Here is a 26,909-nt window from a genome sequence, read left to right on the forward strand (position 1 = left end):
CGCCCAGCGTGAAAGAAAGTGCAGCCTGCCCAGGAATGGCGCCGCCCACACTTCCCGTGCCGCTGACGACAACAAAAGCGGACAAAGAAACAAGATGCAGCAAATAGACACCAAGAACAGACAACCAGGGGAGGGGGGGAAATTAAAATAAATAAATAAATCTTAAAAAAAAAAAAAAAAAAAAAAGAAAGAAGATATACAAAAATCAACTCAAAATGGATCAAAGACATAAATACAAGAACTAGCACTGAAAGGTAGTAGGGAATGACAGGTTGCACTCTTCCTCTAGAACCTGTGAGAAGGTAGGCAGGCTTGCTGGGCATAAGGGAAGTGTTGGGGGCAATAGGAAAGGGTGGCTCAAGGGGGGTTGTCCAGTTAGGTATTGGGTTAAAGGGGAGGTGCCCAGCCAGCTCCTGAGAAGGGAGCAGACCAGCCAGCCCTGAGGGAGGGGGAGCCACACAACCAGCTCTGGTGGAGAGGGTTGCTGCTAAGGCACAATCCCAGAGGAGGCCTCTGCCCAACCTGCTTAGGGTAGATGGGAGCAGAGAAAGCCATGGGGAAAGCTGAGGGAATTTAGTCAGAGGTTTTTTCCTATTTCATTTTCCTTTTCTTCCCTCCTCTCTTCATTACGGCACTTGCAGAAAGCCCAGCTGTGGGGTGATTGATTGGCAGACAAATAAATTAAAAAACCACAATAAGATACAATTTCCCACCCATTAGAATGACTTCTATTAAAAAATGGAAAATAAGTGTTGGAGAGGATGAAAAGAAATAGAAATACTCATTTATTGTTTCTGGGAAGGTAAAATGGTGCAGCCGCTGTGGAAGGCAGTTAGGTGAGTCTTCAGAAAGCTAAGTATAGAACTACCACATGACCTGGCAATCTCACTGCTAGGTATATACCTGAAGAAAATGAAAGCAGGGACAAACAGATATTTGCACACCGATGTTCATAGCAGCATTATTCACAATTGCCAAAAGATGGAAGCAACCCAAATGTCCATCAACAGAAGAATGGATAAATAAAATATGGTATATTGAAGCAGATGTGGCTCAAGTGGTGAGCTCCCTCCTTCCCATGGGAGGTCCCAGTTCTGTTACCAGTGCCTCCTGGAAAACAAAAATAAACAAGTAAAACAAATGAAAAAAACAACTGGGAGAAGCCGATGTGGCTCAGTGGTTGAGCACCAGCTTCCCATATACAAGGTCCTGGGATCATGCCTGGCCCCCTGGTACCTCAAAAAAAAAAAAAAAAAAGTGGTATATACACACAATAGATTATTATATTCAATTATAAAAGGATATGAAGTCCTCATACATGTGACAACATGGATGAATATTTAAGGCATCATGTTGAACGAAAAAAGCCAGATAAAAAGGGACAAATACTGTATGATCTCACTGATTTGAATCATTAGAATAAGCAAAGTCATAGAGTCAGAATCTAGAATACAGGTTACCAGGGGACAGGGTAGGGATAGGGAATGGGAAGTTAAGGTCTAAAATGTACAAGGTTCCTACTTGGAATGATGGAAATGTTTTGGTATGGATAGTGGTGATGGCATCACAATATTTTGAATATAATTAACAGCCCTAAAATATTTATCTGAATATGATTAAAAGGGGGACTTTCAAACTGTATATATGGTAACAGAATAAAGTGTTTAAAAAGCCATGAAATTACACTACACAGTGAGCCTTAAGTTAAACCATGGACTTAAATTGTGTAATTTAAAATTTTTAAAAATTATATAAAAATCAATTTTAACAAATGTTCCACACCAATGCAAGGTGTTGGTGGTAGGGTGATACATGGTAATACTGTGTTTTATGCATGATTGTTCTGTAAATCCACAACTTCTATAATAAAGGAAAAGTTATATATATATGTACATATAAAACAACTGGAGACCACTGGCAAAGAAGTTGTATTCTAAAGCAGTGAACAATATGGCTTTAGACAAAAGTAGCTACACTTTAAGATTAATAACATTCTACAAGAATGTTTTGTTTCTGTTTGGGCTAACTTTTTAAATCTTCTTAATCTCTATTTTATTCTCAGCTCCTACACAATTTTTAATTTCCTATAATAGAGAATAATAAAAGTTTAGGCAAGCCAAAATGTAATTCTTCTGCAACACATTTATCTTTGTATTTTATTTTTAGTTTAGCACATTGGAAGTAGGAACAAGACAGAATAACTCCTGTTTTTTTGTCCTTCATCCTAGCTAGCCATTCAACATCCCCATAGACATGGGAGTTAATAAAATCAACTGAAGCTGCACATTGTCAGATATTTTAAAACAGCCCTATGTACTATTATTTCCTACACAAACACCTTGGCTAGGACTCTATTTCCTCTTCTTCTCAAGTTGATTTTGGCTAACTGCCAAGTCAATCTCTAAATGACCCAAGAGGATTCAATTATAAAGTACTAGAACCAAATCCAATGGATGTGTCATGATGATGGGAACGAGTGTTGTTGGGGGGGCGGAGAGGGGGGGGTGGGTGGGTGGGGTTGAATGGGACCTCACATATATATTTTTAATGTAATATTATTACAAAGTCAATAAAAAATAAAAAAATTAAAAAAAAAAAAAAATAATGGTTCCTAAAAAAAAAAAAAAAAAAAAAAGTACTAGAAAACAAAGTTAAAGTGCCCTTACCTTCTTTGTGGGACCCCATGGGAAAGTTTATAGCCAGGTAAAGTCAGCAGACATACAGAAAAGCATTGCATTTCAAAGCACTTTGTCAAAAAGGGAATAGATGATTGCATTTGTTTGTGATGGTTAATTTCATTGGCCAACTTGGCTAGGTTTTGGTGTCCAGTTGTTTCGTCAAGCAAACATTGGCCTGATTGATACTGTGTGGATATTATGTAGTTTTAAATTATCAGTCAGTTGATTGCATCTATGACAGATTACATCTACAACCAACAAAGGAGACTGCTTTCAGCAATGAGAAGTCTCATCCAATCAGCTGAAGGTCTTAAAAAGAGAAGTGATGATTTCAGCAGCCAGAAAAGAGAGTTTCCATCTCTACTTCAGCTAGCCAGCTTCTCCAGGGCAATTCAGTGAAAGCTTGCAGCCTGCCCTAAGGCATTCAGATTTACCAATCCCCATGGTGGCATGAGCCAGTTCCTAGAATGCATCTCTCTATAGTCATATATATACACAGGCATCCTATTGGTTCTGCTTCTCTGGAGAACACTAATACAGGTTCTCTTTGTTGCAAAGGAAGTTTTAAAATGACCAAAAAAAAAAAAAAAAAAGGAAATCCACAACTTTGTGAATGAATAAATAGTAAACAAGATACTTTCCCAGCCTCCTCTTCCTTCTTGTTTTTACGGGTTCATCCCTGACAGCACAGACGTGCATCCTAACCCCTTCCGGTCATAATTGCCATAAAAGAAACTAGGTGTGAGATTTGGCCAGGCCCATCTACTTCTGCATTGATATAAGAGAATACTCATATTTCAAAAGAAGGTAGCATGAGAAATAGTTTGATTTTTAAGGCAAAAAAAAAAGTATACTCCATGATTTAGCTTCGATAATGATTTTTGAGATATTATATTAAAATTTCTAGAATTGAGAGTAATTCCAATGTTGTTTTTAAAGAAAATAAAAAGAAACCAGTTATTGCTGAGACCAAGAAGGCCACGAGAGTTGCCCTCTTCCTTAAGAACGGCTGGGCCAAAGAGCAGGTGCTGGTCGTGTCTTCCACCATCAGGGGCCTCACTATGATTCTGTCCCTACTCAGCCCTTACACCAAATATGCCACCAAAATTAACCAGGCCCCACCCTGCAAGTACCCAGTGCCCGTCTGATGATGGCGACTTGTGAGGATACACAGTCACCCCCAGGACCCTTAGGGGCTGGGCTTGGAGTGGCTGAAACCTCTGGAAGTGCCTTCACTGATAAGGAGGAGAACTCTGTGGCCCCCAATGTGAAAAAAGCCCCACTCCCCCACCCCCCCAAAAAAGGAATATGTGTGGCATGGGGAAAAGTCATGTTCTGTTGCATTCACTGACTCTTACAGGAGGCCCCTTTGGAAGTCAGTATGAGAGGAAAGAAGGACCAAGCATCATGCAAAGTCTGCACAGCTCCCTAAGAGGACATATGATATTTAGGATTGGTTCTTTAAGAATTCTATAATATTTTAAACTACTTATCTTTTCTAAAAAGCTTATTTTACTCCTAAAAAAAAAATCCCTAGCTCTTTAACAGGGGTAGTATTCAAATTGGCTAAGATAAGAATCATTCCCTTGCATTTTGTCTTTGAAGTGGAAATGCGATTATATGCAAAGTATAAAACCATTTCAATTACCTTCACAATTTTATAGTCAAATGCATGAACTATGATCTCATAGGTTAGACTGACCTTTTTCCATAAAAGGCTCTCACATGAGACCCATGTCTTGAGAAAGCAGGAATTGTCACTTAAAAATGGCACCTGATTTATGTCAGTGGAAATTACAGGCTCCTCAATGTTGGCCTCCATTATAAAGGTCAAGCAGGGAGAACACAGTACTGCTCCCTTGAAGTTGGAATACCAATACTAGCCTTTTGCTAGAATAAATTTAAAGTTATGCACAAACTCATGACCTATTATGCCACCCAAAGGAACAATCTGTCACCCCTTCTAAGTATATTTGGTGCTTTTTTTTCACATTCAGGAACATTCTATAATTTTTCAGTGTACATAGGTACAATGGGTTGAACTGTGTTCCCTAAAAAGATATGTTGAAGTCCTATCCTGAGTAACTCGGAATGTGATCTTATTGGGAAACTAAGTAATTTCAGATGGAATAAATTAAGCTAAAATGGGTTTCTATTGGAGTAGGCCCTTAATCCAGTATAACTGGTGTCGTTAGAAATTCGGATGCTGAAGACAGACTTGAGGGGAGAAGACTATCTGAAGAACAGAGAGGAGAGCCCCCCCGTGAAGATGGAGACAAGGAAGAAGGCCATGTGGAGATAGAGGCAGAGTGATGCTGCCTCAAGTCAAGCAACGCCAAGGACCAAGGCCACCACCAGAGGCCAGGAGACAGACGTGGGACAGATTTCTTCCCTACAGACGTCAGGGGAAAATGGCTTCTTGGAATCTTGGCTTTCGACCTTTAGCCTCCAGAAGTGAGAGAAAATAAACTTCTGTTGCTTAAAGCTACCTGGTTTTGTTAGGGAAGCCTGAGCAAACTAAGACAACTGTACTCCCTTGATAAAATCATTTGCCCTGTCACACATGCCCTAGTTTCACAGTTCCCGTATTTTAGTTATTAACTGTATATTCCTTGAATATAGGAGGGCAGGAAACCTGTAGCTCCAGTAACATTGACGTACTAGTAAAAAGTTATTATAACTCCCTGTTTTTGATGCCCCCTAACTTCAACTTAGCATATTACTAACAGATATGTATCATATAGGTAATCTTTATTTAAACCAGATAAAAAAAGAGGAAGTTAACTTTAAATAAGCAGGTATTCCATATGTTCAAGTGAATATGTTTTATTAAATGCATACTAATATCTTTCTATATTATGTGAGTATACATAATAAATTAAAATGCATATATATTTATTAAATATAGATATAATACCAGAACATGATTATTTCAGATGAGAAATCAAAATAAACCCATTTTTAAGTCTCTTTTGGTCACTCCAAATTGATATTACCCATAAAAAAATACACTGATTTTCCCTAGGGAAAAAAATTAATTCCATAGCAATGTAGTTAAGGGACATGTTTATTTCATAGCTTCCTGCAAGCAAAATTGCTTTGATACAAAATGAGTTCAATGATACAGGTGCTACTGTCCATTCAAGCAAAAGAAAACCTCACATTTATATGAATGCACTTTATTATAATTATATTCTTACAATATAATAGGTCTAATATCCAAGACATCTCTGGCCTCATTTAAAGTGATGGCACAGAAATGCTGCAAGGTTCTTGAATATCATAGTTCTCGCAAGTGCTTAAGGTAACTTCCTGTGGGTTCTCTGTTACTGTTTAGATACTGTTTAAAGAGCTGAGTGTGGATATTTTGTCTTTCTGTCCTCCACCTGTTAGTTTAGATTTAAATCATCTCAAAATATATTCCTGTGTGTGTCTTTTGGCTTTTCAGAGTTTCCATAAGACAGTGCCATGAGGTATCGTTAATGTTAGCTACCAATGCAGTGATGTGGTTTTCAGAGAGGATGCAGACTTACCTGTAGGTACAGTAAAAGTTTAGTGTATGTTCCACACGTTACAGTGTGAAAAAGTTAGTGTTAGCTCATGTTAAACTTTTTCTTTCCCCTCACATATGATGTGACTTTAACCCCAGAGTATCTGACAAAAATTAAACAGATAAAATAAACAGACAAATACACAAATAAGGCCATCTGCAGAATTTTAAACTCAACTCTGGCAATATTTCACAATAATTTCTACATCTTATTTTACATCTTTCAAACTTAAATAATAAATGCTTAAGGTAGGGCCTTGGTGGAACCAACTGCACTATCTTTTTGAGGACTTGTCCAATTTGCGGGCAGGTGATTTCCTCTGGGGCGTGGGGATTTTGGAAGGCTTGGCTGTGGATGGCCGAGAACCTGCTCGGGGCATAGGTCTGTGTGTCTGGGGGACAGTCTCCATGTCTGAGCACACAGATTGGATTTCTGAAATGTCGAAGTCTGATGCATCGCTGCCTCGACGGCTGCTGGCCCTGCTGCCAGGTTTGCTTCCGGCTCGGCTTCCTGGTCGGCTGGGAGTCTTCTTAGAATCTGAGGATAGAAGGCAGAGACGGGTCACCCTTATTAACCAGGTCCACCTGCAACTGATTCTTCAAACTTGATGTCACCTTTAATCTCCATCATTTTTCCTGACAGCTAGTAAGTACTCAAAGTCTTTGTGGATTAATGGGATTAGGACCCTATACTGGGGACCATACAGAGCACCCTCCCACACCTGGCCTATCCCCATTCCACAACTGTAGGTAACCTTCAGCTTAGGCAGACACGATACACAAAAAAGTGAAAGTTACAAACAAAAGGTAAATTTGGTTTACCTCACTCAGAATTCCATTTTGCTGCAAACAGACAAAAGGAATATTCCTATCATTTCAAACTATGCTTTTCTGTTTAGCATGTGCAGCCAGGGATGTGTGCACACACAGAGCAAACTCCATCGAGTGTTAAACTTTGTCTGATTAGAAGTAATTTAAAGCGTATAGGAGTTTAAAAGATAAGACTTTACAGGAGCTTCATGCTTGCTGAGTTTGGAACCCTGGAGGCAGATTCACTACCCTATCCTGTTAAGAAATTCAAGAAGCTTTCGGATAAGGCTGGGTTTTTTCACCACTCACAACAAGGCCTGGTGTAATCTCTAGGCAGGCAGAAAAGCCAAGGCCTTCCAGCTTGCAGAAGCAGAGTGCTGCTGGAATCTTTTTCTCTGTTACACAGTCATTCCTTCTCTCATCTTTATTAGGTACTTTCCAAAAGGGATTTTCTAGTCTTTTGCTCTCATGACTCATTTATCCCTAACTTCTGATGAAGGACTGGAGCTACACACCATTTCAAAAGAATAAAGTATCATCAATTTCTTTACCACTTAGGAAAAAAAGGGGCTTTAATCTTCAGGTTATCATACTGTAAAAGCCACTAAAGAAAGAAATGCAACCACACTTACCAGCAAATTGTGTTCGGACTCTGGAGGCTGCAGTGGTTATCAAGCCACTGTCTTCCCCAGAGTGGAAGCTTTTCCCTGATAAATATCCTGGAAGTCGAAGCTTGCTTCCTTGGATTGGTGTTCCCTGTGTTTAACCAGTAAAAAAAACATTTTAAGACATTGCTCCTTTTCCTGGTATTCTATCGACACCACTTCTTTAAAAAGCAGTAGAAATCCTCTGCTAGGGCTCTTTGGGAGGAGGAGGATGAGACATGTTTTAATTAATGAGACATGGGGTTCTCTCTTGCTTTTCTTCTCTAATTTCTTATTCTCTCCCTGAATTCAAAAGAAACTGCCTCAAGAAAATGAATTCATGGTTGAAGAGAAAACACAAAAATGGAGACACCCAAATGAGTATGAAAGTGATGGCATGGAAAAAAGGACAAGTTAAAATCTGAGTGTATTAGTATCTTTCAGACCATTAATGAATATTACAGAATTAAGAGAGTGGTGCATTAAATGTCACTTAGTATTGATACTTACAAAAGTAAAAGCTCATAGGGATAACTGTGGTTTAACATGGAATAACTTCCCCACCTCTAATAAAAGGACGGTGACTACATAGAATAAAGAAGGAACAGGGAGTATGAAAAAGTGTGTCTGGATATTCTGCTGCCTCCAATGTTGTGATGGTATGACGCAGGAACAAGCAATTTGAAATAGAAAGGTAAGTATATAAATAATGCCTAGACAGCCATAATTGAAATCAATAACAGCAAAAAAAAAAAAGTGACATGTAATAACATCATTGCTTTACTTCTTGGCTCTATCACCTTCTATAGTCCCTACATACAAGATACCAATGCAACATTTGTGCATAGTTCTTCTAAAATTTATATAGGGGTTTACAGAGACTGTCTAATGTAATCACAACTCCGAGATTTTAAGTCTAAAGTCATTACATTTTTTTCTAGATCACTATAACATTTTGAAAGTTCTCCCACAGTTAAAAAAATAAACAGGGAAGCAGACATGGCTCAACTGATAGAGTGTCGCCTACCATATGGTGGGTCCAGGGTTCGATCCCCAGGGACCCCTGACCCATGTGGTGAACTGGCCCATGTGCGGTGCTGCTGGATAATGCAAGCGGATGCAGAAGAACACACAGTGAATGGACACAGAGAGCAGACAATGGGGGGAAGGGGAGAGAAAATAAATCTTAAAAAAAAAAAAATTAAATCTGAGACATATAAAGGATGTCACTGCCCCCCATGAACTCACAGCCAGGTAGCTATTTGTAGGAAATGAATCTGTGAAATTATAAACGTATTTTTATAAAAATTACTATTTCTTTTAGTATATAATTTATGATATTTAAGAAAGCTTATATAAGACACATCAGAGTTGTTTTAATTTATATTAATGGGATATTCATAACATTCATTTATTCATGTATACTAAACTTATTTTTAAGTAAAATTTTTATATATGATTTGGATGCAAATAAAACAATTTTTCAAAATACTTTCACACACATAGCCCAAACAAGCCTTGCACTCACCTAATTTTAACCTTTTTTTACAAATGAGAAAAATGAAGGCCCAAGGAGGGAGGTGATTCACTCAAGGTTTAACTATAGTTAAATTCCTAACTTAGAAAGAATATTATTAATAACAACCCATGAGGGAGTAAGGACTGACAAATTATGAAAAATATCACTCAAGGGGGCAGAACTAGTTACCATGAAAAACCAAAATCCTTTTTCTCAGAATGCCATGATTGTTTTTATTGTCACAAACCCTAATTAGTACCTTTAAAGACTTCTGTTTGTTGGTTGGTTGGTTTTTGTTTTTTCAGGTGATTTGAAATGACGCATAGTTTTGTATTAGTCAAAATAATATACTTAAGCCTTTTAGTTTGGGTAGTCTATACTTTTAAAGATTTTTGAACATAGCATTTTGGCCTAAATATTCTAAACACAATTTATCATTTGAGGTTCTTTAAGCCTTTCTTACTTGCAGTGTTCTCAGCTACAACAGAATCATGGTGAATGCCAGCTATCTAGAGATTCACTATATGACACTAACATTCCCCAGCTGGAGGGAAGGAGTGAAAACGAGGGAGAGGAGAATGAGAAGGAAGGAAGGAGGAAGAACTGAAGAACCGGCTGTTTTGTCCCAATTTTACCATTTATTAGAGATTTCTATTGAGTCATGAGGGTAACAACGTTTTCTCTGTTTTATTCTAATTTGAGGATTAAGTAAGATAATAGATATGAAAGTGTTTTGAAAATTATAAAGGGTTTTTTAAAGGAAATTTATTACTTTTATAATGGCCTATAAGTTATATTCTAGATCTTAAAGATGAAATGCCTCCTTCATTTCAAGAAAAGGTATTTTTGGGAAGTGGACTTGGCCCAGTGGTTAGGGCATCCGTCTACCACATGGGAGGTCCGCGGTTCAAACCCCGGGCCTCCTTGACCCGTGTGGAGCTGGCCCATGCACAATGCAGATGCGCGCAAGGAGTGCCCTGCCACGCAAGGGTGTCCCCCGTGTAGGGGAGCCCCACACGCAAGGAGTGTGCCCCGTAAGGAGAGCCGCCCAGCGCGAAAGAAAGTTCAGTCTGCGCAGGAGTGGTACCGCACACATGGAGAGCTGACACAACACGATGATGCTACGAAAAGAAACAGATTCCCATGCCGCTGACAACACCAGAAGTGGACAAAGAAGAACACACAGCAAATAGACACAGAGAACAGACAACTGGGGTGGAGGGGGACGGGGAGAGAAATAAAATAAATAAATAAATATTAAAAAAAAAAAAGAAAAGATATTTTAGGGACTTTTCCCCCTAAATATTGCAATTCTAGTCAAATACGTGATCATTCAATGCCTATGTTTGCTATTTCACAGAGAAGATTTTTTAAATCTTGATTGACTTTCAGTTGAATATAAATTATCTGTTACATGAGTTAATCTTCACAAATTTTATCTTATCCCCATATATACCACATTAAAAGGCAAGGGCATGCTCGAATAGTATTAGTAACCATTAACATCTAATAAAGCTAGGAAAATGATAGATAACTTTTTGCCTACATAAGCCCACTCCTACCTGTACTGATAACTGAGGATTCATGTCATACCCACCCAGTATTGGGCAAAAGTGAGCGTAACAGACATTCAGAAGGACTGTGCCCACAGTGAACCCTCAATAAACTCTCTTTCAATTTAATCTCTTTCAAATTACACTGCCTCTTGCTCCAGCCTAGAGAAGTGGGCTGCATTCCTTGCCCAAATTATATCTAGTGGCAAAAGCATACCATCTGGTTGAAACTTTACCTAGGTCTTGACATAATATCTGTAATTCACACAGAGAGAGAAAAGAATTAAGTATGAGTGAGAGAACAACAAAACTAAACACAAAACCAAGGAGGTACAGAGCCTGCAGGTGTGAGTATATTAAGGGAACATTGCTAAAGGAGCTCAAAACTGTCTTTTCTGTTAACCCCTAACTCTCATGTTTTCTGGGATCTCCTGGGCTGATATTTATTTTACAGAAAAGAAGTAGCATTACCCAAAGTACATATGTTAAGGGAGTGGTGAGTGAGGCAATGTTAGTGGGTGATAGTTTCCAGTAAAAACTATTAGACCAGAATCTGGGGCCTTACGATACCTCTGCAGATGACACGGGAGAGTCTGAGCACTCTGCTGGTTTACAAGGAGTTGACATTTTGCTGTTTGTCAACCATGGTTTACCATAATTGCGTGTTAAAGGATGGAGAATCTGTATGAAACAATGGCAAATCAAATGTAAAGGACAGCAGATAAAAAAACCCAAGCCCCAGAAAGAGATATTCATAGCAAACAGCGACATTTCACATTAAGAATGGATATAATAACTAAAAATAAGTGGAAAGATCTGATGGCAAACCATAAATCATACACACCAAAAGAAATAAAATAAAATATAATAAAGTAAAATAATGAAGCTTTAGAAAAAAACAAAACCAAAAATTCAAATCTGAAAAGAATCAGAGTGTCATGTGCATAATCTCTGAATGGGCCACAAGGCAAAATCATATATTAAAGAAACAATTCTTCACTTTCCATTTTGTGAGAAGGGACACAAATGGAGAAAGCTAGTCCTACAAATTCTAGACTCCTTAAAACATTCAAAAGTATACTTGGGACGCTGACCACACTAGAGGAGGAAAAGACGGCATCCGAGTCCTACCTTGGGTGTGCTGGTGGCTGGGACCTGTGGGGAGGCCGCCTGGCCAGCCTGACTGGACATGGAAGTGGATCGGTTGGGCGAAGCTCCTCGCGATGAAGGCCGGGATCTTCGGCCCCGGGGTCGGAAAGCAGCCATACCCTGACTGGCCCCGTCTGCTAAAATGAACTTCTCACGCAGTTCCATGTTTGTCCTTCCTTTAGCTGGATTACACACACACACACACGAGTGCGCACAAAAAGAAGAAAGAAACGAGGTGCTCAATTATTTATGTGATGAACAACCACTTGGCACCAGAGATCACTTAGAGGAGCTCAAGAACATCTTTTTGCCATGCTAACTCTTAACTCAGCATAACAAAAAGTTAAATGCATTCCTTTACAATGCATTCCTTTCAGATACAAGTGAGTTCGGGGAAAAAAATAAAAATAAAGAAGTGTGCTTATTCTAGCACTAGACACCAGCAAGAATAACCACTATTAAAGAAAGAGTCAGCATGAAAATGGAAAGCCCATGCTCAAATATTGTTAATCCACCAGCTACTGATGCCCACATGGTTTCATTATCCTTTTCATCACACTGAGAAAACAAGTCAGTAAGGCAGGGACTGTGTCTTTTGCATGTACTGAGGTAAGGAGAATGCTGGTATTTTAACACCGCGATTAAACAAAAGAATTACATAACATGAAAGATGGTTTGTTAATCATGATGACAACATATAATAGACTTCAAGATTTTTCACTTAAATGAAGCAGCTAGTATTTTTATTTTATGCCTTGAAACACTCTGCTTTACCACCATGCAGTAACAAACACCAGACCCAAATATCCGTGAGGAAATCAGTGATGCAGCACTCCTACAAACACATATGCACACGGAGAACACTCCACCAGAACCAGATGAGCAACGTGTTAGCATGTATTTGATTACTTATGTAACACCTGCATCTGCAACACACCGGTGGCATGTCAGATTTTCAGAATTTAAATTTAGAAGCACCAGCTCAGTTGGATACGAGGTAAGCCATACGCAATGGATGAAGCGTGTTACTTTAAAACAAATGATTAAAGCAAGAAAGTAAAAGTAGGAAAGAGGAAAGGGAAGAGGGGAGCGGTAAAGAGAGGGTTGCCAACCTATAGTAGGCTGAGTAGTAGTAATTGAAGAGTTTGATTCCGAACGTAACATTTTACTCCCATGATGATGAACTAGAAAAAATGACACAGGATACCAAAATCACATTAAAGAATACTGTTAGCAGAAGAAGAAACAAAGTACATAGTTGAATATGCAAAGGGTGCTCAGATTGGGCCTTTAGCACACATTTTAGAAGAAGAGTTGCATCAGGAAAGGAAGCACTGAAGGCTGACTCAACAGGAAAAGTATCTGGAGGATTTGCCACTGCCACGCTAACTTTCCTAAACAACCCAAAAGAACACTACACATTCTCATGGCTGCTTTCATTGCTTTCTTTTGTTCTTACTTTATTTCTTTCACGGGCTCATCACTGACTTGCAGAGAGCACAGCTACTGTTCACGGCTGATAGCAAGAGGCCTGCTGACTGCATGGCAGCTCCCACAGATACACCTGGGTTCTGATGCCAGCATCTAAACCCAGAGGCTCTGCCTGAGGAGCCCAGGATTCAAAGCCGGCACCAACATTTGCTTTTGTTTGTTTAAAAGGATTAAAATGAGCCACATGTTAAAAAAAAATAATAACCGTTTTACTGCTTGATGGCCTACTGAGTAAAGGGAACCTAACGAGAAATTGCAATTAAACGATCACTTGTAAATCAGTTAAGGATTTGAAAGTTGACTGTAGGGTCTGGAAAATAAGGGAGAGTGAAGGCCAACCTAGGGATCTTGGATTGGTAGATATGGACAGAGCTATAGTATCATATGTTTATATTTTTTAAATGTTGTAATGTACAACTTTAAAGTAGGTGTCAAGTTAGCAGTTGTTTAAAAATTTTCAAAATTGTTGCTTTCCTTATCTCTCCCTCATTTCATAAAACCCTTTGCTTTTAAATTTTATTATACAGTATTTTCCTTCTTTAACACCTCAATTTTCTTTTCTCTAACTTTGTTATTTAATTGCAGAAAAAATCGTTTCCTTGGTTTGATATAACTATTCGTTTTGAAAACCACAGAAGGGAGGGGCTCATAAAAATACTGTATTCTAATATTTCCTGCATGCCTGTCTCCTATTTAACCAGAAGTAGGAAAAAAAAAGAAAGAAAGAAAAAAAAACAATGAGAAGAAAATGGTTTACATGACTGCCACAAGTTCTCTGGGAACTTTAGGCTGATAGAGACCAATATGAAACACTCACTATTAGAATAAAGACCAAAATTATATCCAGTATATTTCTGATGCTGAAAAAAAAAATTGGTATATTTTGATGGTGGTGTTATCTTGACATAAGTATTTCCTTACCCCTGCAAGGATCATTTTTCACTAAGAACTCATCAAGCGCCATCCATCCACCTCCAACGCGCACCATTACGGTACTTCGCAGGATCCGAACAAGTCGCAACTGCTGGGAGTCTCCAAACTGCACATGAAGAAAGAAAGCACCTCTTCTTGTCAATATTAATTCTGAAGTAAACGGTAATGTACAATATGCAGTAGCTTAAGCAACCAACTTTTATTTCTTGCTTAGTTCACAGCGATTAGTAAAATCTTAGAAAAGGGGGTTTGAAATGATCTGCGTTAGATTGCTGCATGCCAATTTAGCCCAAAGGAAACAGTTTGGAAAAAAGTAACAAAGGTTATCAAGTATAATATTAAAGCTTTGTCTAAAAATCCCTTTTCTTTCTTATGACAGAAACAACATTAGTAAGAAAGTAATTGAAAACTCTTTCTAGAGATTAACATGACCATGAAAACAAGCACTCGCTCACTTGCCCAGGGCACATAAGAAATAAGATGAGTCTAAAGAAAATTTCATCAACTCTGATTATCTGTGAGAGAAATCTTCATAAACTCATTCTGTTTTCTCTAAGGAGCAGGTTTGACTTTGGATGAATAAAGTAATAAATGAATGTGACCAATAAAAATTTCACAGTCAAATAAAATTTCTGCATCCCTAATGATCTAATAAACCAATTTGTAAAAGACTGGATTAATATGTCATCCTAGATTACATTAATATTAGAACAGCCACTGTTACATTATTAGTATACAGCTTTCAAATCCAAAAGGGTTTCTCTCAAAGTTTTTTGCAATTTAACTGATGATAATAACAAGCAACCATCTTTTTCCTGCCCTTTCAAAGGATTTCCAATAACTTGGATATGCTACAAATTCTACAAGTCCTGAACAAATTTCTAGGTAGTTCCTGATCATAAAGTTTATCTGTTTTGAAAGTCCATGAGAAATGATTTTATACTTTTAAATCATTTCTAACAGACTAATGTCCTACTTTTAAAAACCTCCACGCTAAATTTCATGGTTGTCAATCTAGCAGATACTACTGCAAAATGAAGAGTCAATTAAACATGACTGCTGCTTTTTGAGGAAGGTGAGATACAATTTGTCTGAGTTCATGGATAAACAGAAAACTTTATTTTAAGTAGAAAGGATCAGTTACTTTTCAAGTAAACATTAACATTGAATTTCAGCAAGAGGACCCTCAAATGAAGCCAACCAAATCCCATTCAAGATCCTAAATCTCAGATGGGCCTGAAAAGTGTGTAAAATGCACTAGCAGGAGTTCATGCATTTTACGTCAAACTCTTTTAAATCACTATTTCTAAATCCATTTTTAAACCTTGAGTCTTAAACTTTCCTACCATTGGACATTTTCCTGAAATATAAAGTAAAAATTAAAAATCAAAATATATGTATTTATTTTGTTAGAAAAATTTGGGTGCTGCTATAAGCAAAGGGAAAGAAAGGGACTTAAAGAAAATTACCCTTAAGGAACCAGATAATTGGACCAGATAATATTGGTCCAAAATTATATTCAAAACAAAAAAATTTATAGAAATAACTAGCGAAGTATTTCATAGAGATATTTCAATACTAATAAAGATGAATAATTTTAAATTTCATTTTGAGAAGGTATTCTCCAAACAACATTGTTTTCAGAATTTCCCTAATTTTCCCAAAAGCCAAATCATGAGACCAGAAAAACCAGGTTAATGCTGATCTTGTATTTTCAGTGAATAAAACATTTGCAGGTTAATATTTCTCCCTTCCTATTCACCAAAAAAAGATGCTATCCCAATTGCTGACTCAGAAACTAATAAGAATAGAAAAGCTACCTTTTTTTTGGGTCAATAAATAATGGAAGTTTAAAAAGGTCTAGTCAAGGTAACTGAAAAGTTTTATTCTAATTAAATTATTTGCTTGCAATAAATGGGGATGATAGATGATCTGAAAATTGAATTGCAAAATGGTTTAAAAATTGCATGGTAGAGGAATTTCCAATATGACAGTAGTCAGGAACTATATATAGCATGGTTCTTTCCAGAGGCATATAGCAAAGAATTTTTCTCCTCTTTGGATGTGTTAAATCAAAACACAATTCTTCTCTTCTTCAGTTGTAAAATTCTTATCACAATGCAATACCACTGGGTTGTTTATATTGACTGAAATGTGAGGTCATGGTAGCATAAAATGTGATTTTATAAGTTACAAGAGAGAAATTTCCTCAGAAGGAATGACATCATTTAAAACCTACAGACTTAAAACCCCTATTCCAAAGGTACAAAGCCCTAAAGTACAAAAAAATCAATGACTTAAAGCAAATGGACAATGACTGCTTAGGAGAGAATATGCTACTTGCAGCTGAGTGCCATCAAGACATTTTACCACTCTTCCCACGTCATTGCCTAATGCTGATCCTTTTCTATTGACCATATACCATCTGTCTTTGATGGTTAAACACCAATGAAGTAACACAGAGATGTATGGAGAATCAAATTTGTGTTCAATGAGTCCTTGCATTAAAATATATGCTAATAGTAATACTCAAAATGGGAACTGAAAATTGCATTTGTAACACTGTAGCCAGTCAAGCTACAACTCAGTATCCGGTTCACTTAAAAGTAATCTCCTCATTTGAGACACAAGGCAAAAAGGAGTCCTGAATCAAGGACCCTTATATTGCTTACAAAAACACCACGCCAACCAACAATATAGTAGCTAGAGAGACAGCATGGGAAAGATTGGCCATGGCAAGCTTTAATGACTATGAATTAAAGTTAAAAAATTATTGGGAACTTGAGAATACATTCCACTGGTTTATACCTGATTTCCCAGGAAGAACTGATAAAAAAAAATGAAAAATGGAAAAAAGACAATTAGTTCAGCAGGAAACTTTTTATATAACTTTAGAACATACATACACACTCTCTCACATTTTGGGCTTCTAGATACAGTATGTAGATTTAGTGATGTGCAGGTATCTAGATGTCCCAATTTCAAACCAAATAAATCTGAAAATTTTCCCTACTAATTGTGAAAATCTTAGGGTTTCAAAATTAAGGTAAAAATTTTAATAGGTGTATGAAAGTTTTTCAATGTAGAAATATAAAAGTACAAATGAATAATGTTTCATTGTAAGTATGACACTGTATTAGGGAAATCTAGCACATTTGTGATCCTAGCTACTATGTATATGAGATGTTTTAAAAAAGAAAGAGCGATGAGTCACATTGTTGTTCAAGTAATTGTTTTGGAAGGTAAACTGAGTTACTGAGATTTTGAATAAAAAAGCAAAAATTATTATGTAACTGGAAAACATTGCCTCTTTTCCATGTTAATAAAAATGAGTCAACATTTTTAAGTTTGTGGCTGGCTTGGAATAGCTTTGCTCTTTGAAATCTGAACACTTACCTCTGGTCAGAATTTTAAAATGTTATAAAGTAATATGAAATTTGAGTGTTATACTGGGAATACTTTTCTCTTTAAAAGTAATGACCATGTTATGTTTCAAAGGTATGTTCAAATGTATAAAAAGTAGGTTATCGTCATATAATTTAAAATTATAAAATTTGGAATTTGATTTACCACTAAATTTTATGTGGTAAAAATAAATAATGAGGATTCCTAGAAAACAATGCAGATCAAATTGTATGCAAAATTTGAATGCAAATCCTTTAGAACTACAAAGCTGTTTTGCAAACTTACCCTGTATTTGTTATCTCCAATCTGTTCAACTTGAAATCGTTTTGCACATTTACACTTAGCTACCTGCCTTGTCACCTGCCAAAAACAATGATGAAATATTTGCTTTAGTGTTAATATTACAAAGGGGAAGCCTTAAAGTCTTGGCACAACATTGAACATGGAAATAAACAGTCACATGAATTGTGCATGATATCCTGGCAGAACACATTAATATTGTTGCAGTCTGTGGAAAGAAAATGAGTACCTCATCTTCAATTTTGTCAGCATCGGTGACAGGTTTATATGCATCTTTATTTGGGTGAAGGGCTGCTACAAATTCATAGTAGTCAATATATCCATCGCCATCTCTGTCAAAGATGTCTGCAACTGCACTCATTTCCAGGCGACTAGTTGGGAACTCTAAAATTTTCAAAACAACAGTAAGCTGTGGATAGTGTATCTGAATTTCACCTCAAGACATTCTTGACTGAGCATTTTAATTGGTGTACTTCTGCATGTGGCAGGTTGAATTATCATGGCTATCAAATATATTTTAAAATCTTTAAAAAAATGGATTTACATTATAACAAAAACAGAAGTTACATATGTGACCCAAATTATCTTTACTATTAGGTAAACCATGATAAAATAGCCATTTATGTAGGTCAAAACTGCTTAATATTAGCAGTTTCACATGATTCAACTACACTTTATTGAAGGAATAATTTGCATGAAATTTACTTTAAGAATGACTTTCAGCAAAATCTGCCAGGGAAATCACATATACATGACCCATAGCTTAAGAATTTTTATAGAGTTCTAATTTTCTATTAACGATGTTAGACCAGAATGTAAGGGACTTGGATTTATTGATTTCCTATTATATACCAGGCAATATGTAAAACTTAAGAATCAAATATTAACATTGCTATGAGGATATAGACTCCACGAGGTGAAGGAATGTATTTGTGGTTACACAATTACTAAGTATGCCAGACTCTCAAATCACAAATTTTACACAGGATGATTTTTTTAAAGGATGGCGACTGCCTAGCCAAAGTCAAAGGCAGTACTTTACTGGTAATACAAATTTACTGACTCGGCAATTTTAAACTAAGCTTATTTTCTTTAAAAAATTACATCGGTTACAGTCATCTCTCTTGAGACTTACTTGAGGAAAGAATTCCATCAATAAATTCTTGTCTTGTTATTTTTCCATCTTGATCTTTATCAATTCTCCTGAAGAAATCCATCACACGAGATTTCTTGTGATTCATCCACCGCATGTATTTTTTGCGCCAGATATCAAAATCAAAGTTGGCAAATTCCCTCAGCTTAAAAAGACAAGAGGTATTTTGGCTGAATTAACGCTAGGCTTAAATTTTATCTTACATAGTATCAATAAATCCATTTTAACGATCCTCTTCATAATACACATCTTTCAAAGAAAGGTATGATCCTGCAGAAGGTCTCAGAAATGGTTTTTTTTTGCTTTTTTCCCCCAGTAAAGCTGAGTTCATTACTGCTACTTTTTTCTTTACAAATATGAGACAAATCTCCTCAAAAAAATCAAATAACATTTCTGATAATGCCCAAATCCTCAAGGTGTCTGCCTCAAAGTACCATTACTTGTTCTATGCCCACTGGAAGTAGCAGGCCCAGCTCATAGCACTTACCTAACTCCTGCTCCCTCCCCACTTCTGCTATCAGCCAGTTTTAAACTCATCTAAACTTCCAAACTTTCCTAATTTCATATTCTGAAACTCCAATAAATCTCAGGTTACAGAATATCTATAAATTAAAAGATCTGAATTATAAATGATCATATTTGCCAATACTACCAGCAAACACATGCCAAGTTTGATCTTAAGAAGTCAGCTTCTGATTATGTTAAAACCTATCAGGTTTTTACTTTATTGATTCTCTAACTCCAAATACCATGTATCAGGTTTTCACAAAAACATACATACTTACGGTATTAATTTAAAAAGTAAAACATACACTCAGAAAGCAAGAGTTTGCTTATCTATTTTCAAAAACTTTTAAAAGTCAAGATTTTGGCAATGTGTTATAAGACTAAGCATGAATGACAATATGAATATATGAGTTTTCTAACCTCCTCTAGTCTGTCCAAGGCATCATTAAGCTTTCTCCTTCTTTCCAGTGCGAGAAGCCAGACTTGCTGCCATTTGCTCACTAATAAGTTTACCCTGGGATTCTTGGTTTCAATTTGCACCTGTGATCCAGAGGGATATAAACTTGATGCTGGGAAGCGTTTTCCTATTAAGATATAAATTCAGTCAGGATGGTGGAATTTCCAGGGTTCTGAAATACATTAAGGCTTCACCTTTTTCTTCTTAGCTAAGACTGAATCAACTTAATTATTCGATATCACAAGTAGAAATAAACTAATTTAGATGATACATAATGTCAAGTCCAAATGTGTTTTACTTCTTAAAGGTCACATGCTGTTCATATGAATTAGAGAATGATATCTTAAACAGCTCTCTCAAAACTTAGGCTTCAAACATTTTCCAGCCTAACACTGATGCCATTTCAATGACCAATGAAATACATTATGATTTTTCTCCTTGTTAGACAAGAAAAATTAATCTCCCAGGGCAATAAGAACTTAGAATCAGTTACAGCAAACCCAGCTGCCCTTCTCAGAGAATATGATTGAATGAGAGAGAAGGTGAGGGCAGGAGACCCTGGGAAGTCATTAGACACTGCAAGATACTTTACAAATTTTCTAAATAATCAAATATTGAAATGTGTGTAGGATCCTAGCTTTCTCCTAAGACATCTTTCCACTGTGATGGATGTGTTTCCTATGAATAGTCTCATACCTAAATTTACTGTCTTACTAAGGTTTTCTCTCTTTTCCTATTTTTCACAAGTTTTTAACACTGTACACAAGAATTATCTCAACACATTTTTCTTCATTTAACTCATGGTTAAATATGGCCTAGAAAAATTTATTAGCCTAAGGTCATATAAGAAGTTAGTGTCAGAGCTGAAATTTTCCCCAGAATTCCTAACTTCCACATTAGGGTTATATAAAAATATTAATAGCTAATATTTACTGAGCATTTACTATGTGCTAAGAAGTATGATAAGTACTTCATACTCATTAGCTCATTTAATCCCCCAATTCATGAGGTTCGAATTACCCCCTTTTATAGATGAGGAAATTAAAGTTCAGATAGAGTTAAGCCATTTGCCCACAGTTACATTTTTCAGTTGGTAAGTGGTAAGGAGAAGCAGGGAGTTTGACTCTAGAGTTCTGAATCAATTTGTTACCCTGCCTCCTTGTATAAAATAGCAGTAAGTCTGAACTGACTTCATTTTATCAAGGTACCATCCAGAAACATACAACATATATGATATAAATTGTGCTTCTGTTAAACCTTCTTCATGCTAACTATAATTCTTTTTCATGTCATATCGCTGAGTCAAGGTAGCCTAAGAAGTAAATAGAACCTGAAATCATATGAAAAAAGGCAAAATCTATTAGGTTTCTGGTTACATAACTGATGAATGGTTAGGTTATGAACTTTATGCATGTCTTGGTCATTTATTTAGTCATATTCAGCTCTAAGGTTTTTTAGTAAAATATAAGAAAAATGAGACAATTCAAAGGGGGTGATGGCTTCTGTTCATCACAAGTTTTCCCAGTTTCTTCTAATTTAAAAGATACACTTCAAGCAAATAAAGTTACATACAGAGACCTAGATATTTCTTTTTATTTTTCAAATAAGTTGCTATCATACACAAGCCCACATAATCCTTCAAGAAAACCTTTCATGACAGGGAACTCAGATAAAATCACCAATTGCTCCAAGACTTCAAATGACAACTCAGAATAAAACTGGCTTTATGGATTAATCATCTTCATTTTAAAGAAATGGGTTACTGCTTACTTCCTGCTCGTCCCTTATCCAGGACTGGAATATGGGACTGTAGTGAGGAAGGATCAGCTGTTCTCTTCTTGTAGGTCTTGGTAACTTTATCTACATCAGGTTGTTTTCTGGTCATTTCCTCCATGAAGGTCTGAAATGAAAGACATGATGTCAGATATACATAGGGATACCAGAGAAAACCATCTTTAAGAAATGAACTAAAGAGAGAATGATTAAGAAACCATGCTATTATTTTTGAAAAGGGAACAAATCATCATGTTTTATATTCAGGGAAAAATTACCTAAAGCATTATAATACAGCATTGACTATTTTCTAAAAAATACATAATATTACATAGCTGTTTAAGATAGTAAATTTAAACTTTAAAAAATTCATTTTAGTTTTCAAGACCATGCATGGGAGCAGATGTATGAAAAACACTACATGTCTCTGCACCAACCTAACTCAAGATTCTACCATGATTCTTGAAGAATCTTAAGTAATTGGCTGAAAAATAACTAATTAACTAAGTTGTTCCTAGGACTTTTCTGTGGGGCATTTCCCCTAGATAGTTGAAATATTTAAGATAGCTCTGATATATAGTAATACAAAGCATCCACATAAAATGTGGATGTATTTTAAATATGCTTGTCAATAAGCTATGCCAAGGAGGGGGGATGCTCATGTTAAAATTTATTATAGTCACATTTGAAAGCTTTGAACATCTTGCCATTTCTTTTCTCACCTTCTTAGGCTCATTATCATTGACTTATATGTGGAATGTATGGAAAAGGCAGAGGAAAGGAAGAGACTAGGGTAATAATGCTGACTGGTAAGGGACAGAACTGAAAGATGAAGTAACACATTCTCGGAATGTATGTCACATTAGAGAACTCAGATCATTCGAATAGCCTTGGTCAAAGAGAAGGTGACCTGAGATACTTCAGTGTCATTATAGACATCTACTGTTACATTTTTATTAAAATATTATACAGGCAATGTCAACTACTTAACCAACTGAGCCAACACTTGTAAATGTATACCAAATGAGCAAATAAATCAGAGTTACTGTGATGCCCATCATTTCAGAGCCTAAAACAGATAGGCTAGCTAGAAGCAACTTTCTTGAGAAAGATGATGAGTTCCCTTTCAGATACGATAAATTAGAAGTTTTGAGGATCATCATGGGAGATATTTAATAGCATACAAATGAAAATGCAAACGTTGAACAACAAAACAAGATATCAGAAAAAGCCAAGGGAGTGGATGAGATCAACCTAGGAAAGAGTGAAGTGAATGGAGTAGAGAGCAAGAATAAAATCCAAGGAGAGTAGGCATGTAGAAGGCAGGAGCCAGTCTGAGTCAGGGCCACAAGAGTACTAACTTCACAGAGGGCAAAGGAAGAAGGAGTTTTGTGAAGGGCACAGAGAGAGAGACAAGTAAGTATGAAGAGAGAAGTTTTAGGACAGTTGCAGAATTAGAAATCCAGTTGTAAGGAGTTGAGGAGTATGTTTGAGGAAATGAAGGTAACAAGCTTAAAACAATCTTTTGAGAAGTATGGCAGTGAAAGTGAAGAAAAAAATCTAAGAAGATGGCCAACAAGGGTTATGATTATATTTATTTTACCTGGTGTTCTGCAATGAGAGCTTTCACCTCTTCAATCTCCTGGGGGATGACTTCTTTATCTTTATCACTAAGTGTAGTTTCAGCCCACTGCAACCAAGCCAACAAAGCTTCCAACAATTCCTGTTTAGCAATGAGCCCAGCAAGGGCACTTGACAATCTCTGCTGATGTTGTTTTGCCCAGGCCAGCACCTGTTGGAGAAATAGAAATTTCTCTGAATTTCTTCCTACTTAGTGAATAATTTCATTGCTGCCAAATACACACATTTTTATTGTCAAATCAGGACCGTGTGGACCAGACCCATAAGGTAACCCATCTTTTAGATTCTGTTAGGTGCACCAAGACCTGGTTTGTGGAGGATATGGGAGTTTTCATTGTGCATCGCCCTCAGAAGTTTAGAAAAGAATATCCATCACCTAGACTTCCTTTTGCTTTCTAATTTAAGTTCAAGAATGCATGCCCTGAAGGATCAAATGTGCTAACTCTATGTAGCACAGAGTGGAAATACCAAAAGCAAAGATCATAAATATGGCACAAATAATTTTCACATGTCAATTCACTTAATGAGCAGTATTGCTCTGATATATTATTCAACTGCTGGATCAAGTCAACGGATGCAAGGTGGAAGTGGGAAGAAATTTTTACAGTGAACCAAATCTTTGCCTCTTAATGTTTTAGGGACAGAGGCACAATATTCCTCTTTAATTTTTAAGGAAAACTGAATTTCAGAGATTGGTAAAGCTCACAAGAAGGGTATTTTAAAAACAATTTTTCTCTTCAGAGGTCTCATTTTCCCATGGCCATGACTGCATCTTCATTGCTGAAATTTCTCACTCTAATTTCACAACTGCAAAGCTCCTGCTGCTCTACAGAGTAGCTGAGACAAAACTGACCTCTTCAAACCTGGCCCGGATGATGGTGATCCAGTGTTTGATGGTGCTGATGGAGTCAGGGTGGCAGATGGCTAGAACAGTGTCTCCCATACATGTGGCTCTATTTAGTTCAGTTCTTTTTTCTTCCAGTTTCTTCATGAATTCCTACAGCAGAAACAAAGACTTCAATTACCTACTGGAATGGCTGAAAATAAAATTCTGGTGATGTTCATTTGACTGTCAGAGTTGAATAAATAAACAGGAACCTCAATTGGTTTTTTCATAGTTGGAAATAATCCACTATTTGGGGAATCAAGGGAGAAGAAGGGGAAGAAATAGGAAATAATATACTTATTTTTAAATACAAGTAGAGAATGATATCTTGTGCCTTACAAAATACAGTATACAAAAAATGACCTCAAGGAAATCAAGAAAAAAATTCCATTTATAATAGCAACTAAAACAATCAAATATCTAGGAAGAAACTTAACTAAAGATGTAAAGGACTCGTACACTTAACTACACAACATTGTTAAAGAAAATCAGAGAAGACCTAAATAAATGGTAGAATATGCCATGTTCATGAATTGGAAAACTGAACATCATTAAGATGTCTGTCCTACCCAAACTGATTTATACATTTAATGCATTGGAAAAGCTAATTATGACATTTATTTGGAAGGGCAAGGGGCTCCAAATAGCCAAAAACATATTGAAGAAAAAAAACAAAATTGGAGGAATCATGCTACCTGACTTCAAAGTATACTACAAAATTACATCGGTCAAAACTGCATGGTATTGACACAAGGACATACATATTGACCAATGGAACTGAATTAAGAGTTCTGATATAGATTCTTGCATATACAGTCATCTGATATTTGACAAGGACACCAAGCCCACTTAACTGGGATCAACAAATGGTACTAGGAGAACTGCATATCCATATCCAAAAAATAAGAGAGGATCACAATCTCATGCCCTATACAAAAATTAACTCAAGATAGATCAGGGAAGTGGACTTGGCCCAATGGATAGGGCGCCTGCCTACTACATGGGAGGTCTGCAGTTCAAACCCCAGGATTCCTTGACCCGTGTGGAGCTGGCCTATGTGCAGTGTTGATACGCGCAAGGAGTGCGCCCCGTAAGGAAAGCCACCCAGCGCGAAAGAAAGTGCAGCCTGCCCAAGAATGGTACCGCACACACAAAGAGCTGACACAACAAGATGACGCAACAAAAAGAAATACAGATTCCTGGTGCTGCTAATAAGGATAGAAGTGGTCACAGAAGAATGCACAGCGAGTGGACACAGAGAGTAGACAACTGGGGGAGGGGAGAAGAGGAGAGAAATAAATAAAAAATAAATCTTAAAAAAAAAAAAAAGAAAAATATAGATAGATCAAAGATCTAAATATAAGAGCCAAGACCATAAAGCTCCTAGAAGATAATGTAGGGAACCATCTACAAGATCTTGTAATAGGAAACGGTTTCATAAACTTTACACCCAAAGCATGAGAAATGGAAGAAAAAATAAATAAATGGGATGTCCTCAAAATTTAAAAAATTGTGCTTCAAAGGCGTTTGTCAAGAAAGTGAAAAGACAACCTACTCACTGGGAGAAAATATTTGGGAACCATTTATCGGACAAATGCTTAATATCAAGCATATATAAAGAAATTATACATCTTGAAAATAAAAAGACAAATAGCCCACTTAAAAAATGGGCAAGAGATTTGAATAAACATTTTTCCAAAGAGGAAATACAAAGCTAAAAATCACATGAAAAGATATTCAACATCACTAGCTATTAGGGAAATGCAAATCAAAACTAAAATGAGATATCATTTTACACCTATTAGGCTGATGGCTACTGAAAAAACCCAAGAACTGTAAGTGTTGGAGAGGATGTGAAGGACAGGGAACTCTCATCCACTGCTGGTGGGAATGTAGAATGGTGCAGCTATTGTGGAGGATGGTTTGGCTGTTCTTCAGGAAGCTAACTACAGAACTGCCATATAATACAGCAATTCCACTGCTGGGTATATACCCTGAAGAATTGAAAGCAGGGATACGAACAGATACATGCACACTAATGTGCCTGTGGCATTATTAAACATTGTCAAAAGTTGGAAGCAACCCAAGTGTCCATCAACAGATGGAGATAAGCAGATTGTGGTATATGCACACAACGGAATACTACTCAGATGTAAAGAGTGAAGTATTAACACATGGGATAACATGGATGACTCTTGAAGACCTTATGTTGAGTGAAGCAAGCCAGTCACTAAAGGACAAATATTACATGACCTCACTGATATGATGTAAGCTAATTGAGCAGGCTCACAGAGCTATAGTCCAGAAGATAAGTTATCAGGAGACAGAAAGGGAGTGAAGTGTGGTGAGCCAATGCTCAATCTGGGAAAAATCTATGATAAGGTGGAAGGTAGTGGTTTGGCAGTGGATGGGGGAATAACAGTACAGGGATGTGAGTAGGGTTGATGGTGCTGGAATGTG

General features: G+C 36.8%; 1 protein-coding gene across 9 annotated transcripts in view; it reads right to left on the bottom strand.

Moving 5' to 3' along the window:
- Positions 1–5,488: 5,488 nt before the first annotated feature.
- LOC101417339 (dystonin) overlaps positions 5,489–26,909 on the bottom strand; it is a 486,360-nt gene continuing 464,939 nt past the window's right edge. For 3 of the 9 annotated variants that reach the window (XM_071218526.1, XM_058306906.2, XM_023590800.3), the window contains 14 exons: positions 24,417–24,560; positions 23,526–23,714; positions 21,920–22,049; positions 20,113–20,276; positions 19,168–19,330; positions 18,262–18,416; positions 18,018–18,092; positions 17,136–17,153; positions 14,316–14,433; positions 13,016–13,087; positions 11,886–12,085; positions 11,325–11,435; positions 7,671–7,794; positions 5,489–6,766 (listed from right to left, as the gene is read on the bottom strand). In XM_071218526.1, the coding sequence (XP_071074627.1) occupies positions 6,504–6,766; positions 7,671–7,794; positions 11,325–11,435; positions 11,886–12,085; positions 13,016–13,087; positions 14,316–14,433; positions 17,136–17,153; positions 18,018–18,092; positions 18,262–18,416; positions 19,168–19,330; positions 20,113–20,276; positions 21,920–22,049; positions 23,526–23,714; positions 24,417–24,560 (1,926 nt within the window). In that variant the 3' untranslated portion in view covers positions 5,489–6,503. The remainder of the gene's footprint in view (positions 6,767–7,670; positions 7,795–11,324; positions 11,436–11,885; positions 12,086–13,015; positions 13,088–14,315; positions 14,434–17,135; positions 17,154–18,017; positions 18,093–18,261; positions 18,417–19,167; positions 19,331–20,112; positions 20,277–21,919; positions 22,050–23,525; positions 23,715–24,416; positions 24,561–26,909) is intronic. The other 6 variants (XM_012527844.4, XM_023590802.3, XM_012527845.4 and 3 more) reach the window with 3 other exon arrangements.

The sequence above is a fragment of the Dasypus novemcinctus genome, chromosome 11 (assembly GCF_030445035.2).
Source record: "Dasypus novemcinctus isolate mDasNov1 chromosome 11, mDasNov1.1.hap2, whole genome shotgun sequence".
Classification (NCBI taxonomy): Eukaryota; Metazoa; Chordata; class Mammalia; order Cingulata; family Dasypodidae; genus Dasypus; species Dasypus novemcinctus.